At 39.4% G+C, this 17,917-nt stretch overlaps 1 protein-coding gene across 2 annotated transcripts in view; it reads left to right on the top strand.

The window, feature by feature from the left end:
- The window catches only part of unc5ca (unc-5 netrin receptor Ca), a 258,799-nt gene that overhangs the window by 191,196 nt on the left and 49,686 nt on the right, over positions 1–17,917 (top strand). For both annotated transcript variants that reach the window (XM_084728798.1, XM_084728797.1), the window contains exons 5-7: positions 10,929–11,109; positions 14,163–14,330; positions 14,636–14,800. In XM_084728798.1, coding sequence (XP_084584924.1) covers positions 10,929–11,109; positions 14,163–14,330; positions 14,636–14,800 — 514 coding nt within the window. The remainder of the gene's footprint in view (positions 1–10,928; positions 11,110–14,162; positions 14,331–14,635; positions 14,801–17,917) is intronic.

Here is a 17,917-nt window from a genome sequence, read left to right as displayed (position 1 = left end):
CTGTCTATGTGGCAGTACCAAAGTCTAAAACTCAATGGCTAGAAAGTAAGGGATGACTAACAGGAAAGTGCAGATAGAGGTGAGTGCATTACTGCAGAGGTGGGAGTAAGGTGTAGCCCTTGAAGTCGAGAGGACAATTATTCCAGAGGTTTTGTTGGCACCATCATGCAGCTATTTGTATTTGTTAGAATGCTACAAATTGGCAGGTACAGAGATGCCAAGAAGTGAAGTGAGCAAGAAGAGTCACGGCTGTGTGGAGGAAGGAGAAACAACACAAACACACTCTGTAAATCTCATTTGCTTCATCTTGTTTATCCAAATCAGTGGTTGCTACTTTCGCACTGATAAATTACAGTATTTAAGTGGTAATGTTAGAAAACTTGAAAATATACTATATTGTAAACACAGATTTGTAGCAAGAGATCTGTTTGTGGTATAACAGCTGTCTGATCAAATAAGAACATAAAGTGAAAGGTATGAGAATGCATTCTGTGGTCTGAGAGGGATCTACGCTGATCAGCCCCAACATTAAAGCCACCTAAAGCCTAACTAAAATAAATTAAATATAATTTAATATTGTTTGTAGGTCCCCCTCATGCCATCAAAACATTTCTGACCCATTGAGGTATGGACACCACAAGGCCTCTGACTGTGTCCTGTGGTATCTGACACCAAGACATTAGCAGCAGATCCTTTGAGTCTTGTAATTTGTGAGGTAGGACCTCCATGGATCAGACTCTTGTTCTAAGACATCCCACAGATGCTCGATGGATTGAAAATCTTTTGAATATGGAGGCCAAGTCAGCACCGGGCCATCGTCTTCATTGCTCCATGGTCCAGATCTGACACTCACATGGACGTTATAGGTGCTGCTTTCGGCAGTGGACAGGGGTCAGAAAGGGCGCTACAGTGGGTGCCATTCAACCCTGTTATCAGTTCACTGGTTGTCCTTCCTTGGACCACTTTTGTAGGTACTGAACACTGGATAATGGGAACGCCCCACAAGACCAGTTGTCTAGTCATCACAATTTTGCTATTGTCAAAGTAGCTCAGATCCTTGAAGGACTGACTGTGCACTTCCTGCCTAAGAAATCCCACCTCTTGACAGATGCCTTATAACATGACAATCAATGTTGTTTACTTTACTTGTCAGTGACAGCTGATCAATGTATATAAGATAGCAAATTTCCTATTCCTCTTTATACAGATAGAAATGTATCTTGTTGATATAAATCAAATTCAGTTTGACCAGCTGCCACATTCTCCGATGACAATGCCATTGTCATGAATGAGACCACCATCTATAAGAAAGTACATATTCTGCTACAAGCTTTGGAAACAAAGCAAAAACATTTTCAGGTGACTTTACAAATCTAATGCAAATTATGGATCACTCCTCATAAGAAAAGAATTCATGTAGAAGAGTTTAATATTGAGCTGAACCTACAGGCTGTACATTATTGGCTCTATATGGAAAAACCCAGTTTACAAATTGTGTATATATCAATACATAAAATCACATAGGATTACCATAAACAATGTTTTTTTTCTTACAGCTCTGTTTATGCTTGAGAGCAGCTGAGTATTTCAATCCTGTTTACTAATGTGTAGATTTGAAATCAAAATGTTCTTAAACCGCAATTATCTCTCATCTGATTTTATTTTTAGTCGGATCAAAAATGTTTTTTAACAAGCCTGGGCACACATTTTGTACAGCAGGGGTCTGGTTGCTTCCACCGTAGCCATGTGGGTGGTCTGCCCATGTCTCCACAGTGACCACCATGAATGAGGAATAAAAGGACACTTCCTGGTGTATCATTCGAGGGTCATCTGGAACATTTAGACTGATTTCAGTTTAAGTGCCATGTTTATTTGATGCTGAGAGAAGCCATTTAAGACAAATTGTTTTCTCTTTTTTTCACCATGATGGTTACTCTCCTGTAATTGTTTGAAACAACCAAGTCCTTTTGTTCATCTTATCACAATGAGCTAATTGTTTTGTCTAATATCAACACACACACACACACTCACACACACGCGGTCTTCACCATATTCATGTGCGCTGTTGGATTAAATTTCTATTAGCTTTCCTCGATTGAGTTTGAAGATTGTTGATTAGCCAGTAATGGCCTTTGTTACTGCACTAATGAATAGCTTGATTACTATTCTACTTAGCTACACATCAGGAGGCGGGTGATGTGTGTGTGTGTGTGTGTAGGTGTGTGTGTGGCATTTGTTGGTATTATCCTCTTATAAAAACGCACAGACAGTTATGGCCAATTGTCTGGGTTTGTGTCAAGAAAGCTGATGGCAGCAGAAGAGAAAGATGGATGGTTCTCTCTGCCAACACTCATCTCTCACTCTGTCTGTGTGTATGCCTCTCAATATGTTCTCTCCCACCTGCACTCTGTTCCTCCAGCCTCTCCGTCACCATTGTGTTTTTCTTAATTCTTCCATCCCCTCCACCTCTCTCCTCCTCTGACCCTCTCTCGTCTCTGCTCTCTTTTCTTTCTGTTTCTTGCTTTCCTGCTTTAATGTCCTCTGTCCCCCCCGTCTTGTTTATCTCTCCCTGGTTTGTTTTCTGCTGACTGGACTGACCGGGCTCTTGAGAACTGGGTTGGCATGTTGCATTTTGTGTGTGTGTGTGTGCGGCTTTGTTAATATGTCTCTGTGAGCATACATGCATGTGTGAGTGTTTGATAATGGAAACAAGCATGCCAATTATGGTGATGGCTCTCTAGATGCCAGTCAGAGCCAATAATAATGAGTGTGGCACATCTGGCAGCAGCGTGTGCATGTGTGTCTCTGTGTGTGTGCTGGTAGGGAGTGTGGGGGTGTGTATAGGAGGGTGTTTTGATTGGGAAAGGACACTAGGATAGCCTGTAAGCAGGAATTATGCTTCTACAAAGATACATGTAAATGTCTTTGGGAACCCATGCATTAAAGGGAGTTTGGGGTAACTGTAGTTCTTGCAGAGGCTGGCAATTTCCTCATCCCCCTGGTGTCCCCATATTTTGGAAAAAAAAAACACTGCAGAAGTGCCCTCTTGGATGGCCGTATGGTAGATAAAACAGGATAAAGTGCCCTCTACAGTGCCCTTCCAGTGGACCAAATCATCATGTAGTGCAATAACGAGCGCCCTTAAAATGGAGAGAATGCAATGCAGAGCCCAATACGTAGTCTGCTTTTATTACAGTAAGTTGTACAGTAAATTTGAGTCTTGTATTAAAATTGTGTTGATCTCAACTAGGGTTTGGAACTGTTTCAACACGGTGCCCTATATACTCACATTAATATAACTGTTAATGCAAGGTGTTAATGATCTGTGATCAGAATGTGATCAAATCTGCCTGACTACATCTCGAGGTAGTCTGGCTGGGATTGTGTTTAGATCGTGGGCAGGTGTAAGCATAATCCGTACAACTATACAGATAACTTATTTAGATGCAGAATGCATTTTAATATCAGGTGTAAATAGGGTGATTGTGTTTTTGTCATCATAGAATGAGCCATTTATATCTACAGAGGGTCCTTGCTACACACTGGTTCTTTAAAAATAAACCAGAACATTTGTTTTCCCTATGATAGCTACATAATTTCTACTCATCAACTTGTAGAGTAGTAAAGATTCTGGTTATGGTTTAATATTATATGATCATATATCATATTTACTTTAATGACATTTAACCAAAAGCATGGTGTTTCTCTAATTACTACTTACTAATTGGAATGGACCTAAGAATGTGTAGCTTTCCCTTATAATAATAATAATGAAATTTAACAAATTGCACTGCAGAAATCCTGTGGTCAGTAGATACAAAGACAACTTAAATGTCTCTGCTTGTCTGTCCTGATTGTACCTTCACTGTCTCGCACCTCTGATGTCCAACACCTTGGTTTCCATGAAATGAAGTGACAAAGCTTGCTAGAGGAGCGGGTGGTGGTGGTGGGTGCTGGGATTATAAAAACAAGGATGGACACATGATGCACACTCAGTCCCTGCCCACACACAGGTAGAGTAATCACTACAGGACCTCTTTAACCCACTCATCTGTGGTCTTATAGGGATCCAGATAATATAGCTAATCAAGGGGATAATCCTCAGTGACGAGCGTATTAACACTTCAGTGATTTACACACACACACACACACACACATACACACACGCACAGACAGTACAGCTTGATTTCCCCGCCTGTCTTTGATTGCAGAATCAGATTTTATTGTGGCAGATCTATTTTTTGTTTCGTCATACTCTCATTGTGTATCTGTGTGTTTGTGTCTGCCGCTGCTACTTTGAAAAATTAATGTTGTGATTCAGTGGCAGATTCTATCCATAGGCTCTGTATCTCTTCAGCACTGTTATCAACTCCCATATGAGGCTCTTTGTAGTGGCTCCACAAAGCATGTCATATTTTAGCATTTGTCATAGATATTCTTTGCCTTTGTTATCTCACTTCTTGCTCTGTGGTCCGCCATTTGTTTTGCTTTTGCAAGATTTACACTGTGTTTCTCTTTGTGACACAGTGTGACTATGATGTTCCTGCTCTCAGTAGCAGATATGCGGCAAAGCTTTGCGTCGCCAAACATTTTGTGCTGCTCTCCGGTGCAACAAAAGGGAGTGTATATCTCTATATCTTGGCCTACTTTTATCTTGCACTGGATGCGACCAAGCTTTTGTTCCACTGCCAGAGAAAGATGCATATCTCAATAGATACATTGCACTTTTATGCTGCGTTGATACTGCTCAGCAGGAGATGAGACATTTGTCTTTAAGTTGTGAGTGAGAAAACATATGGAAGTATTTACATATTTTAATTTATTACTCCTCACTGCAGTGTACATTGCAATATCCAAACACTGCAAGTCTGCTTTTATCTAGTGTTCAGGGGCAGAAGCTTTGGAACATACCTGTGATGAAATTAATGTCGTAGTCATCGGGTCAAGCAGAAAGAAAACATGAACAAAGCGAGCGTGTAATTGATCAGACAAAGCTTTTATCCCTTTGAAAAGAAATCCATTTGATTTCTTTGTCTAAAGAAGAAAAGGATGGACTCTTCTTGAACCTTTTTTTTTTTTAAATCTTGTTACAGTTGAAACAGAGGGCAAGAGTGTTGCTTATGTTTGTGCACGAGCAAGTGTGTCAGAGGTGTCTTGTGTGATCACACACTGCAAGCATTTGAAGTATCTCAATATGGGCACACAGAGTATAATGTCAATATTTCATATCTACACCATGGTAATAAAGGCTTATGGGTGGTGTTTTCTCTGTGTGTGTCCATGTCTTTATTGGTGTGTGGACAAAATGAGGGAGACAGGTAATGTGGGAGCAAGAGTTAAAATAACAAATACACGTTCTCCCCTGGGGTTGGCTTGATCCAATCAGCCACCCTCTGTCATTTACACACACACACACACTCTCTCTTACACCAGCTGTGGCTAATGATGCAGTGGCAGAGGCAGTATAGCCACCACATGTGGTCTCTTTGTTTGAGCTCAGCAGAGCACACATCAGTCTCACATGCTCCAACCTTCAGGCATGATCAAAGACTGTGGCTATTTTCAGTGCATCATCATACAGGAGCTCAAAACTAAAATTAATAAGCTGCCAGTAAAGACCTTAATTTGTATTAGTGTGTTTTTGCTGGGAAATCGTCTGATGATACAATGTGGAGCCTGACGTATGACGTAGATGGAGGTTGACACGCCCCCAGTTTGGAGAAGCAGAGAGGAGTACCTGCATGAAAACTAAGCAATGAACTGCTGTGCACGGGATCACCTTAAAAAAGGTCCAGCAAAAAAATTAAATATCAATTAAGCTATATTTAGAATTTTTTTAGTGCTTTACTTTACAGTCAGACAACATTTTCCAATGGGAAGCCATCACTTTAAAAGCCAAATATTGCTCTCTCCAAGCCAACCAAACTCTATAGGTAATATCAGTAATTTTACCATGCAGAGCACAGGAGTTGCTGGTCGATCACTGCCCTGATCTGTTAGTTTGTTTGTGTCATTGTGTGATTTCCATATTTTAAAAGGAAAGTTTGGATTCACTGAAGTCACATGTTAACACAAAGTAACTAAGCAGCTGAGGCAGTGGTAGACAAGTAATCCTGTGTTCTGTGAGGTAAAATTACTGCTTTCACCCATGAAATTTGTTTGGTTTGGAGAGAATCATATTTGGCTTATATCACAGCAGATTCCCACCGGAAAAGACTCACTGATGGCGAGTGGCTACAATGCATTTTGTTGCTGACTCTGTCCACAGCAGCTAAGCAGTGCTTAGCTTCCATGCTGGTCCTCCTCTCTGCTTCTCCAACGCTGACCTGCATCTACTGTACCTAATAAATAATCTGAACTATAAGAGATAGTAAGAGATAGTTATCATAGATAAGAGATAGTAGGTTTTATTGCTGTAGATGTAACTAGTTTATTTACTGTCAGGTAGTTTATTCTATAGCAATGCACTGTATTCTATAAAATCATCATACGTGTGTACTGTGAGAACCATGTATCTCTAAAAAGTCAGCTTTTCATGAATTTCAACTAACAGCCTTGTTTTCAGTATTGTAACAATGCATCCAAGGGGATTTAAACAGTTCATTAAGCTTAAGAAGTAGGAGAAGGAACACCTGATTCTTCAGTTTATCAGAAAAATACAAATTCAAAGTCACAAAATTTGGAGCAAAAATGCCAGAATGACTTTGTTTTTGTTTTTTTTGTTTGTTTTTTTCAATTTTCTGCAACAATCTTTAACCCATACATGCATAATCTTTGCAAGTCCAGTTGCCTACAACAACTCTTTCTATGAATCCTTGCAATGAACAGTCAACTGATCAAATGCTGTAAGTTCTATGGTTTTCTTTTTTTGTGAGTGCTTTTAGGATGAGATAATAATCATTTGTTAAATTGTTGATGGAAATTGATTTCACTTGTAGGATGTATCATCAGTCTGACGGTCCTTTGGTTTATTTCCAAATAACAAAATATTTGCTTGTTATGTACTTTACACAGAGAGAGAGAGAGAGAGAGAGAGAGAGAGAGAGAGAGAGAGAGAGAGAGAGAGAGAGAGAGAGATGCTTGTTTTAGCACTGCAGAATAAACTGCCAGACTAAGCAAGTTACAGAGCAGAAGGTTCCCCAGGTTAATTGGACGTGGACTTCAAATTACTTTTTAGAAGAAGGTTAGACATGTTTGTCCTCATTGGTTTTGTTGACTGACAGTAGTTTATTAACAGTGTTTGGAGGGAAGAAGGAACTAAGAAGGAAAGTAAATGGCTGAATATGAACAGTGGTGTTCCAATATAAATAAAAGATTAGAAGAGATTGTGATAAGACGAATGATGACCGGATGGACAGAGGGTAGGATTAGAGCAGTGGTTTTCAAGTTTTTTGTGCTTAAGGGACACCAAAGGGTGAACTAAAATCTCAAGGCACACTTTTATTCATATCCATGCAAAGTAGTCTCTATAATCAATCCAACAAATGGAGACAGCTATGCCTTTGATTTGTCACACTCTGATAATTCCCACATCCAGCAACAGCACAAAACAATGAAACCTGTGGTTCACTTTGATATTTCCCATCTGCATTCTCTCAAATATAATGGAACTAGAGGGACGTTCCCCCAAATCAACCCAACAGAGAACTTGTAATGTTTGCTGTAGGAAAAGTTGTGGCTGTTCCCAGCTGGTACTGGCTACGTGAAGCTAGTGAAGAGGAAATAGAGGAAGTCATCCTCCATATACACTAATAAGTGCCTTAACCAGCTTGCATTAGAATAGCTGAATCCAGTGAGGACACACTTGCTGTCCCTCGAGGCCACTGAGGTAGCTTGAAGTGATACGTCATCTGGGATCATTTTCAATTTTCTTATCCAGTTTAACTTGTTTTATCTTTCAATATCCCTTGTCCCATGGGTTGTTGGTCCACCGCCAGCGTTCGGATATTTCATCACTGCTCTTTGATCATCATTCAAGAGGCAAATTCAGGTCAGGGGTGAGACACTTCTTGAGGATGGTACGCTTTGAAGATTTAGTTAAATCGATAGGAAAACTTTCTCTGCCAGTCAGAGTTATTTCCATTATATTTTTCTATCGTTTCCTGATAAGGCAAAGGCATTTAGCTGCCTGTCAACAAGTACGCTCCCGTGTGTATTTAGGACAACACACTCTGTGTCAAAAGTATATTTTTTCAGAGAACAGCTATAGATGAACTGAAGGAACAACATGTAAGACCTTATCATTCAAAATTGTGTTCTGCTTTTCAAAATGTGAGTTGGAGTCACAGAGCACTGGACACAAGATCAAGACAAGCACAACATTATATCTTGAAATCTTGAAAACACCATTGCTGCTTCTTAAAAATCATTAATTATTTCTTATGACTCATAAACAGACAAGTTGGAGGAGAAACCAGTATTTCAATTTAGCATGTAAAGTATTTATTATATTTCTCCTTTATCTCACTGGCATTGCTTCTAATAAGTGTTGCAGCCACAATATGTGCTTTAAGGTGTTATGATACATTTATGTGTGTAGCTGAAGATGTATATTGCTTTAGTTATTAAGTTCAATATGGTTGTGTGGTCTAGCCAGTGACCATGGAACGGAGTGCAACAAATAATACACTGAACTTTGTATTTGAGTTTTCATGTAAAGGCATTTTTCTCTGTCTGATTTTTCTCTCAGACCACAGTACAGCTTATTTAACTCTGCTGAGCATGAATAAATACAAATCCATACAACACACACTGCATTTGCTTTTGTTTGTAAGAGAGCGCCTACACTGTTTTCTACTTTTCCAGTACAAGGATAAACTCCTTTCCCAACCATTTGCGCCATATAGTATGTTTTTGTTTGTTTGCTTTTTTTCTCCAGTATAACCTTTAGTTTGTAATAGAAACCGAAAGGTCACACAGCATCTCACTTAAGATTGAGAATTCAGAGCTACAGTGAGCCCTGTGGCCAAAGAGCACTGTCGAATCTCTAAAGATCAGAGAGAGAAGCAGGTAGAATAACTGAAAGAGGTGAAAGAATGACAGGTGAGCCTGAGCTGGCAGTAAACTGAAGAATAACACCGAATTTCCTCGTTTCTGCATCTGAGATTTCCATTTCCTAATGCGAAGGGAGGAGGAAATTAAACAACGTGAATTAAACAACGCTGCTCGGACATTTATGTGCCTGCCATAAAGCCTGGACAGGCTGAATTTATGAGGGTTTGGACCAGTAAATACAGCACTCAGGAAATGTGATTAGGCTCATAAATAGGATAGTTTCCCGCTGTTCCACCCTTCACCCAAAGTACCTTGCGAAAAGCATATGTTTGGGATATTTTCCTCCTTTTCTACGCTGCCACCCCAGAGATCCATATTGTGAAGGGTCCAAGTAGAGAGGGGTGTTTGCTGTTACAACTATATGATCTTTGTGGCTTTATGTATCAACATCTTCCTGCAGTTTCAATTTTCATGATTACTATTATTTTAACATCCTACACCACAAAGTCCATTTATTTGCTTATAAATTTTATATTTGACTTCTAAAACATATCAGTTTTGATAATGGATTTTTTTTGCTTCTTCTCTCTGACTTACAGGATGATGGTGACAGATCACAATATAGTCTTGGTTGTCAGCCTCTTCCCCTTTGCATATTTATTTACTGCCTTTTCAGTTGTGACATTTCCTCAAATCTTTTCTGTGTGGAACAGCTGAAAAACAAGACAACAACAGCATCCTATTAGAAGTCCTTCCATCTCTTCTTCGTTTGTCATCTGGAAGGGTTCAAAAACAGGATCATACCAACACACAAACTTGATTTGCAGAGTTTTGTTCTTTTACTCTCACAGATTTACTGTTTTAGACCAGCGTCACTTTGAAAATCATCTTTTTTTTTTCCATCACTCTCTGGATCAGCAATGAAAACAAGATTATAGTGTGATCATATAATTTCTCTCAGCTGGAAAAATTTAATGTAGTTGCAAAAAGCAAAGAACTTGAATGAATTATTATTTATCTGGTTTAAATTGTTTTTGACATCATGGCAGGAGCTAATTTTTCCACTTTAAAATCAGATAAGGCGAGTTAATCTGGGAAGCCTATCCAGCAAAGTGGCTGGTGAATGTTTACACTTAAATAGTAAAGTAAAGTAGCTGAGAGTCTGTGTTGTGTTATGCTGTGCTGATTTACATGTGTACTACTTCTGTTAGGGAGTTCATGCTGCATTCAGGTGCCTCTTGTGAACACTGAAATCTACATTGCTTTGTATGGCAGATTGCGTGGGTACGATCGGGGATTTCACAATTCATTCAAATGCACCTCTTCAGCTCTGGTTCTACAAGGGTGCAGATCTTGTCACTGTATGCACTGATTGCAGTTTGTGTTTATTGCATGAACTGTTAGTACTATACTACGAGCTGAGATTAAAAAATGGAAAGAAACAAGTCTGTTTTAGTTCCCCTTCCTACTTTATTTAATGCTGTTTGCAAGATTCAATATTAGAACATAGGTCAGCTCAATTTATGTGAATTAATGTTAAAATACCCTCTGGACAGACTGTCCACAGACAAACCAACACCATCACTAAGACTCTTTTCTGATTCACTTCAATCTACAGGTATTAGCGGCACATGTGTCATTTACTCAGAGCTTTAATTAAATATATAATTCCAATTACACAATATACTGGGGGGAGCAACTTTTTTTTTTTTAGACAGGTCCCCTCTGCCTTTTCTCTGCCTCCTTTGTTGAAATACCTAGGACTACATCTTTCATTACTCTCTTGTTCTTTCACTATAACTGATTGGCGTCAGCTGATACTGCTCCTGCCGATTGGTCATCAGCCCCCCAAAAAATCCAGATTGGCACAGCCTTAGTTAGACGTGTGGAGAAACTTTAATACTGACTTAATTTCTCCTCTCTCTTTCTCTCAGGTGGAGTGGTTGAAGAATGAAGAGATAATCGACCCAGCAGAGGACAGAAACTTCTACATCACCATTGACCACAACCTGATCATCAAACAGGCGCGCCTATCCGACACGGCCAATTACACGTGTGTGGCTAAGAACATCGTGGCCAAAAGACGAAGCACTACAGCAACTGTTATTGTTTATGGTGAGTTTGCAACTGCGTGGGTTTGGCTCTGTATGTTTGCAAAAACTCTTGTCACTAAAATCTGTAAATATTCTGATATTCTGAAATATCTGAGTGTGTGTGTGGCATTTTTTGTGTCTAATGTGTCGAATTTGCACTGATATGACACCTTTTTAACTGATAGCTGCAGTTATCCAACAATGCCTCTGATCAGCCAAGCCAGCCCCCATCTGCCACATGAAATTAGCTGTACTGCCATGCCAACACTCTCTCTTTGTGATTGGCCTGATATTCCCACATCACCCTTGACCTCACCCAATTAAAATCCACCAATCACGCCTTCAGTTTTAAATTAGAACACTTGGGCTTTCCAAATGTCTGCATTTTCCGCCAAGAGTCCCGCCACCAAATGAATTGTGCAGCATATGGCATGATAACAGCTGTGAAAAACAACAAAAAAAAAAACTTTGAACAGCTCAGTTTTGAATGGCATTAGCTTGTTTTTCAGGCATGGTTTCTTCTCTTGGCTGTTTTTACTAAAAGCTGAGAAGAAAAGGTTTGTTGAGAGGAAGAAAATGCCTCACATGTCTTGTCTCACTTTCGCTTTTTTCCCCTCTATTTTACCAAATGCCAGCCTGACATGGGAGGACAGGAAACATTTTGAGGAGAAACAATGTATAGCGCATGGCATGCACACACACACACGCACAAATATAGCACTGAGTCTATTCACTAGGAGGAGTGTTTCAATCAAAAATAACGGTGCGTGTGTGCGTGTTCGATACAGACAGCAAGAGATGGAGTGGTTTGACACTGATGTATCCTTACAGAAATAGATTGTTCAATCTGTGGTTCAATCTTCTCGGCTCCACAAGGGCCTGGCTGACACTGTTGACAAGGTGAAATAGTAGCGGAAAAAACAGTGGAAACATAAGGGAGCAAAAAAATGGAGCAGCTATAGATGGAGGGGAGACAGGTGAGGAGGAGGGAGAGGCAGAGGAGAGCACGGTGGGAGACAGCAGGTGAGCAAAGATGGAAAAAAAAAATGAGAAAGTAGATGACAAAAGTGACTGCGCCTGATTTTACTGCTTTTCTGTGATGATTCATTTCTAATTGGGCGTTGGGAAAAGGAGTGGGCACTGTCCACTGAGCGGTTGAAATGCAGCAGAGGCATTTCAGCCCACTGCACCTCTCCGGATGTCAGCGCTCTCTCTGGGTGTCCTTGTGACTCATTCTAACGTTATACCTGATTTCTCTCTCTGTCTGTCTGTCTCGCATCTGCCCTTATCTTTGTCTCCACTGTGCTGCCACAATAATACAAAATAATGAAGCAACAGTCTAAATGTGACAGGATGCAGGGGAATCTTGTAGATGTACCAAAAAAAATGACAGCAAAAACGAGAGAGTGGGAAAAGATACACAGAGAGACCAAGAAAGAAAAAAGATGCAAACAGACTATGAAAACACACATGGCTAGTTTGGCTACTGAGGATTCAGAAAGCTCAGACCCATGATTCCTCTTATAATATTTACTTTCTCTCTCTTTGTGCTCTCTCCAACAAGGGTTCAGGGTTAAGTAATTTGCAAGCAGCATGACAGCATGTGAACTCAGTGTGAAAAAAAACTGTGCTACAGTAGCAGCGGGGTGATCGAAAAGTTGCACAACACTCTGTGTGGTTTTGCTGTGCAGCGAAATCCAGCTGTTCTCACTAAACTTCAACAACCCAGCCTCCTGGCATCTGTAAAACACATCAAGATAAATAGTTCAATTAAATCAAGCAACGCATTAAAATCACGGCTCTCTCCATTGAGGATGAAAGGGCTCTGTGATAGAATGTGTGATTTTATTGCTTCATCACAGGCCTGCTTTGTATAAACACGAGGTTTTCGTATTAGTTTTTCTACTACAGACTGTTGTTCAGTTTGACTCAAAATAGTTTATTTGTTCCTCAAGAGACAGTTTTTGGCAAGTGACTTTGCAGACACAAATACACATACACAGTGCACTCAAGACATAAAATCAGTCTAAAAGTAAATATGACGTTGTTAGAAAGAGTTAAAATGCACAATGGTAACAAAGCTGTAGCTAGGCAACAATATCCACCATAACACCATGAAGGCACATTATGTCAAAAAGTGTTAATGTGCAGTTGACCTTTCACTAAACCCCTCTGCTCAACATCAACTGTCTAATCATATCTTAATCACTGAAAGCACTGCAGGCCTGTCAGGCTTGGATTTCTGTAGATGTTGAAGTGGTGTGAATGGGGCTCTAAGCAATACAAAAACTTGAAGGGTGGTGCCTTTTTTTTTATAGTGTTTCGGAAACCTAAAAAACAACAGCACACATGGAGAATGGATGAAACTTTGTCTTTATCCACTCCAATATCTCCAGCTAACTAATACCTACTGTACCTCCAGTTAAACTTGTGTCAGATACCACTGCATTTACCAAACTCGTGGCTTAATTTTTATCAAGTATGCAGGTTTCCCATTTTAAAATGTGTCCTATGGAAACATTAAAAAGTCAGCTCTAGATGAACTTCTCAGCTAACTCAAAGAGTTAAGCATTAGCTCACATTAACTAGCTACACTTTTTGTTTACTCCTCTGTGGAATCAAAGACTGAGTTCTTCCAAAAAAATATAATGAAAAATGCTCAGATTTCTATGAACCTGCCTCCATTATCACTGTAAACTGCATGAATGCAGTGCAAGAATGGAAAGCTTGACATATGTGCTAATCGTAACTAAGGAGGGCGGTGCTTAGTGAAGGATCAGGTACATTTATCTGTCTCTACACAAGATAAATTAACCATTTTTTGTACTGTGGCTGTAAATCTTAATGGCTGCTGGAATAAAACCAAACTTCCCTCCGACATGCAGGCAATTTAAAGCATTAGCTTAAAGTCGTCATAGAGGGCGTGTATGTTGTCAGTGATGATCTTGTTGTCGTTCAATCATTTTCATTTCAGTACTTTAAATAAAAGAGGACAAAAATCTTGTTTGTTGTTTTGTTGAAATACCTCATTATGGATAAATATATTGATTACGTTACTGATCTCTACTGCCACAGTGAACGGTGGTTGGTCAACATGGACGGAGTGGTCGGCGTGTAGCGGCCGTTGTGGACGGGGATTGCAGAAACGAACCCGCAGCTGCACTAACCCTGCCCCTCTCAACGGAGGACTGCCTTGTGAAGGACAGGCCATCCAGAAACTGTCCTGTACCACACTCTGCACCGGTAAGTCTTGTTTTAGTGTTCTCTACTGTATCTACTTTACTGTATCCATACTGTATTTGTACTGTACTGTATCCTTTTCTGCTTTGTGCTATTTTTATTGTGGCCCAAAGTTTCTACCTGTTCTGTCCTGCGCTCAGCATCTCCTTCATTCCACTTCTATTCTTTTGTTATACTTTTTCGCCCTATATATGTTACACTTTAGCAGGTATAGGACATAATTGAGGACATTATCCTTGGTTCCATCTTTTTTCTTTCTCACCCCTTGTCTTTTTTTTTTGTCATTCCCTTGGCCTCTTTCCCTCTAGTGGATGGTGTGTGGACAGACTGGAGTAAGTGGTCAGCCTGTGGGACGGAGTGTACTCAGTGGAGGAGGAGGGAGTGCAACAACCCAGCGCCTAAAAACGGAGGAAAGGACTGTGAGGGGCTGGTTCTCCAGTCGCAGAACTGCACCGACGGACTCTGTATGCAAAGTGAGTTGACGATAATGAATCTTCCAGAGCAGAAGCATTGACATGTCTCCTCTAAATGCATTGAAGTTGTGTCATACATCACACCCAACCATGAAAAACGAGTATGCCAATTCGGACAAATGCGTTGCAGTGTCTGCTTCAGTTGATGATTGACCCCAGATTAGACAGGCAATTGAAGTGGTGATGCATGGGCAGAATTTTAGCTAAAGGACAAGTGTTATAGTGAGTAAAGTGTAACATGACAATCAATAGGTTAATCTAATAATAAGACCATGACTAAATATAGTATAAACAGACCTCCACCAAGGCCAATACTCCACTCTTTTTATGATATTTAAATCTGCAAGCTCAAACTTTATCAATATTACTGCTGGTTCTCATTCAAGTTTGAACATTTTAAATAACTCTGTTGGTGTTTATTGCAGACAATTCTTATCTGAATGTGGGTAAGAGTATATTTTGTTGCATGTCATGTTTGTATTTGCATTTCCATAGCCACACCTTAGTTTGAGACAAGAGCATTGTTGTAATTGTACAAGCAATGTGTCTGAGTACTCCATAAAGACAACAACATGTGTAGGGTATGGCAGAGGATTACTAGTTCCTGTGAATGTGGATCTCGGTATGCAGTCATCCTATTGCTACATTTAGCTATGTTTTTTCGCAACTGAAGTTTACTACTATTGACTGGATTTTGAGATGTATGGCATTTATTCTGCCAAAGCCATATGGCCTATCCTGCAATATTAACAAAAGTAAAAAAAATAATTTGCTTATCTGCCCTCAAATTTAACGGGTTGTTCTTTGGCTCATGCGACACCCTTCCGCCAAGTTTTGTGAAGATTGGGCAAACAGTTTTTCTGTAATCCTGCTGACAAACATGGTACAGAAAAAATGAAATCCTTGGTGGAGGTAAAAAAAAAAAAAAAAAAGAAAAAAAAGAAGAAGAATAAAGCATTAAAAAGTGCTGTCTTGGTTTCAGCAGTTGACTTCTGTTAACTGATACATTGAAACTCTTAGAAATACCTGTAATTTTCTTTCAGACATTTGATCCTGGAGATATTAAAAATCTGTCCCTGAAAATGTTAGAAAATAAGTATTGAACCATGTCTGTTTGTTTGAACATCGATCCAATTATTGACAACTCGTTAAACAAAGCAAGTGTCAGTGGCGCTCAGCTAAACCATTTAAGCAGCCTTTTAAGCTTTGGCAGGCGTTCCAACATGGTTGTCCTGAGATGTTACACCCTGCAGATATGCAGTCATTGATACTGCTGGACACATTTAAAATCAATGCAACTTTTTGTCTAGATTGTTTCTATTTCCTGGGCTGTGTTGCAGTAAAATTTGGTAGTTTTTCTCTTCTTGTTCCTGTCACCTCTTTCTTTATGTTCTCCTTCCCACTGCTCTTCCCCTTCATCTCACTCTCCTCTCCTCCTGCTGCTGTTTGCATTAAGTCTCCTATCTGTACTGCCATCTCTTTTCTCCCCTCTCAGTCCCTCTGGTGTTATGCCTTTTCTCACTTATTACGGAAACTTCCTATCTTAAGTCTTAAGTTAAGATAGGATTTTTCCCAATTTGGCATTACAGAAGCAAATCCTAACTAACTTAGGAATCTTTTTTTTTTTATCTTACTTCATCCTATCTTATCTCCAGTTAGGAAATCCTAAATACTCAAGCCAATGTTGTTTATCAACTTTTATGTTTGTTACCTAGCAACCGAAACATACAGAAACACTAAAAAAAATGGATAAAAAATTACAGTGGGCACTTAATGTCAAGACAGATGAGTAAGAAGCTTTGAGAAATTAATAGATGTTCTTTTTGGGTAATTTACAACAATGCTAACTAATAAAATTGTTTTAATATAAGTATATTTTATCTCTGTAAATACATCACATACTGTGTTACTTCAACACTTTACCATTTGATAACGTGACATGATGGAATGACATGAAGAAACACATGTTCAACGAAACATAAATGTGGCTAAAGAAACATGGGGGTGAGCTTTTATTTATCTGATTAATCAGTTTTCCTTTCATAAGCATACTATGCTTACTATGTGTGTCATGTCATTGCCGCTGACATCTTTGTCAGTGCTGTTTATACGATTATTGTGTTAATATTTATTTCATTACAATATCTAGACTTTAAGATCTGCAAGTTAGGAAGTTTCTTTACGCCCACAGGAACCGACCTGCTTCTCTTCTTCCTTTTTCACAGGGGTTTTCTCTTGCTTTGCCTTACACATGTCAGTTGTTCTTCTTTACCCATTGTGGATGATTTATGGCTGGGTTTCTGAATGTCATCATGACTAACCTTACTTTTCACTCTTTATTGTCCATTACTCAAGTCAAAACACCTGCTTTATAGGGAAAGTAATGATAGATAATGATGTGGAACAATCATCTGAAATCCCCTGAAAATTTAGTGATTTCTGACACCCGTAAAAAAAAGCGTGGTCAATTGCAAAACCGCATGGAAAATGTGGGTAATAACAAGTCATAATGGCACAAATATAGCAGCAGCAGTTTTTCCAAGGTGGAGGCAATTATATTTGTTGACTTGTAGGAATAGTGCTTGTTACTCCCCGCGCTCAGAGTAATTGGCAGACAAGCATCTGACGTGAAGAGAGGAAGAGAGACAGAAAAAAGGCCTGTTCAGAGTGAGGAGAAGAGAGAAAAGGTAAACAGAAAAACAGTCCTTTTTGAAACAAGTTCACACTCACACTCTCATGCTTGTAATTATGCCATCAATTCTCATTAGTTTTTCTTTTCACACGACATGGCAGCCAATGACAAGAATTCTTTCTGAGCCTCAGATCATTTCTGTGTTCGTCTTAAGAAGTTATATAAAAGACGAAAACTAGGAACTAGGAACATTTTTTTTCATAATTAAAGACAAAATAGACCTGACCTGTTGATCCAGTTCAAATACTGTTGATAGTGACATGGAAATAAAACGCACATTTGAAAATGGTTGCAGGGATGGATGAATAGGTCAAACAAACCAAAGATTTACACCCAGGAGACTTAAGTTATCTATTGTTTTTGTATGTGACTTATGCCAGGTGATCTACATCACATGACTTACATTATTTACCTGTTTATTCCAC

This window comes from Lutjanus erythropterus, chromosome 10, assembly GCF_056507025.1.
Source record: "Lutjanus erythropterus isolate fLutEry1 chromosome 10, fLutEry1.hap2, whole genome shotgun sequence".
Lineage (NCBI taxonomy): Eukaryota > Metazoa > Chordata > Actinopteri > Lutjaniformes > Lutjanidae > Lutjanus > Lutjanus erythropterus.
This window is presented reverse-complemented; position numbering and strand designations above follow the sequence as displayed.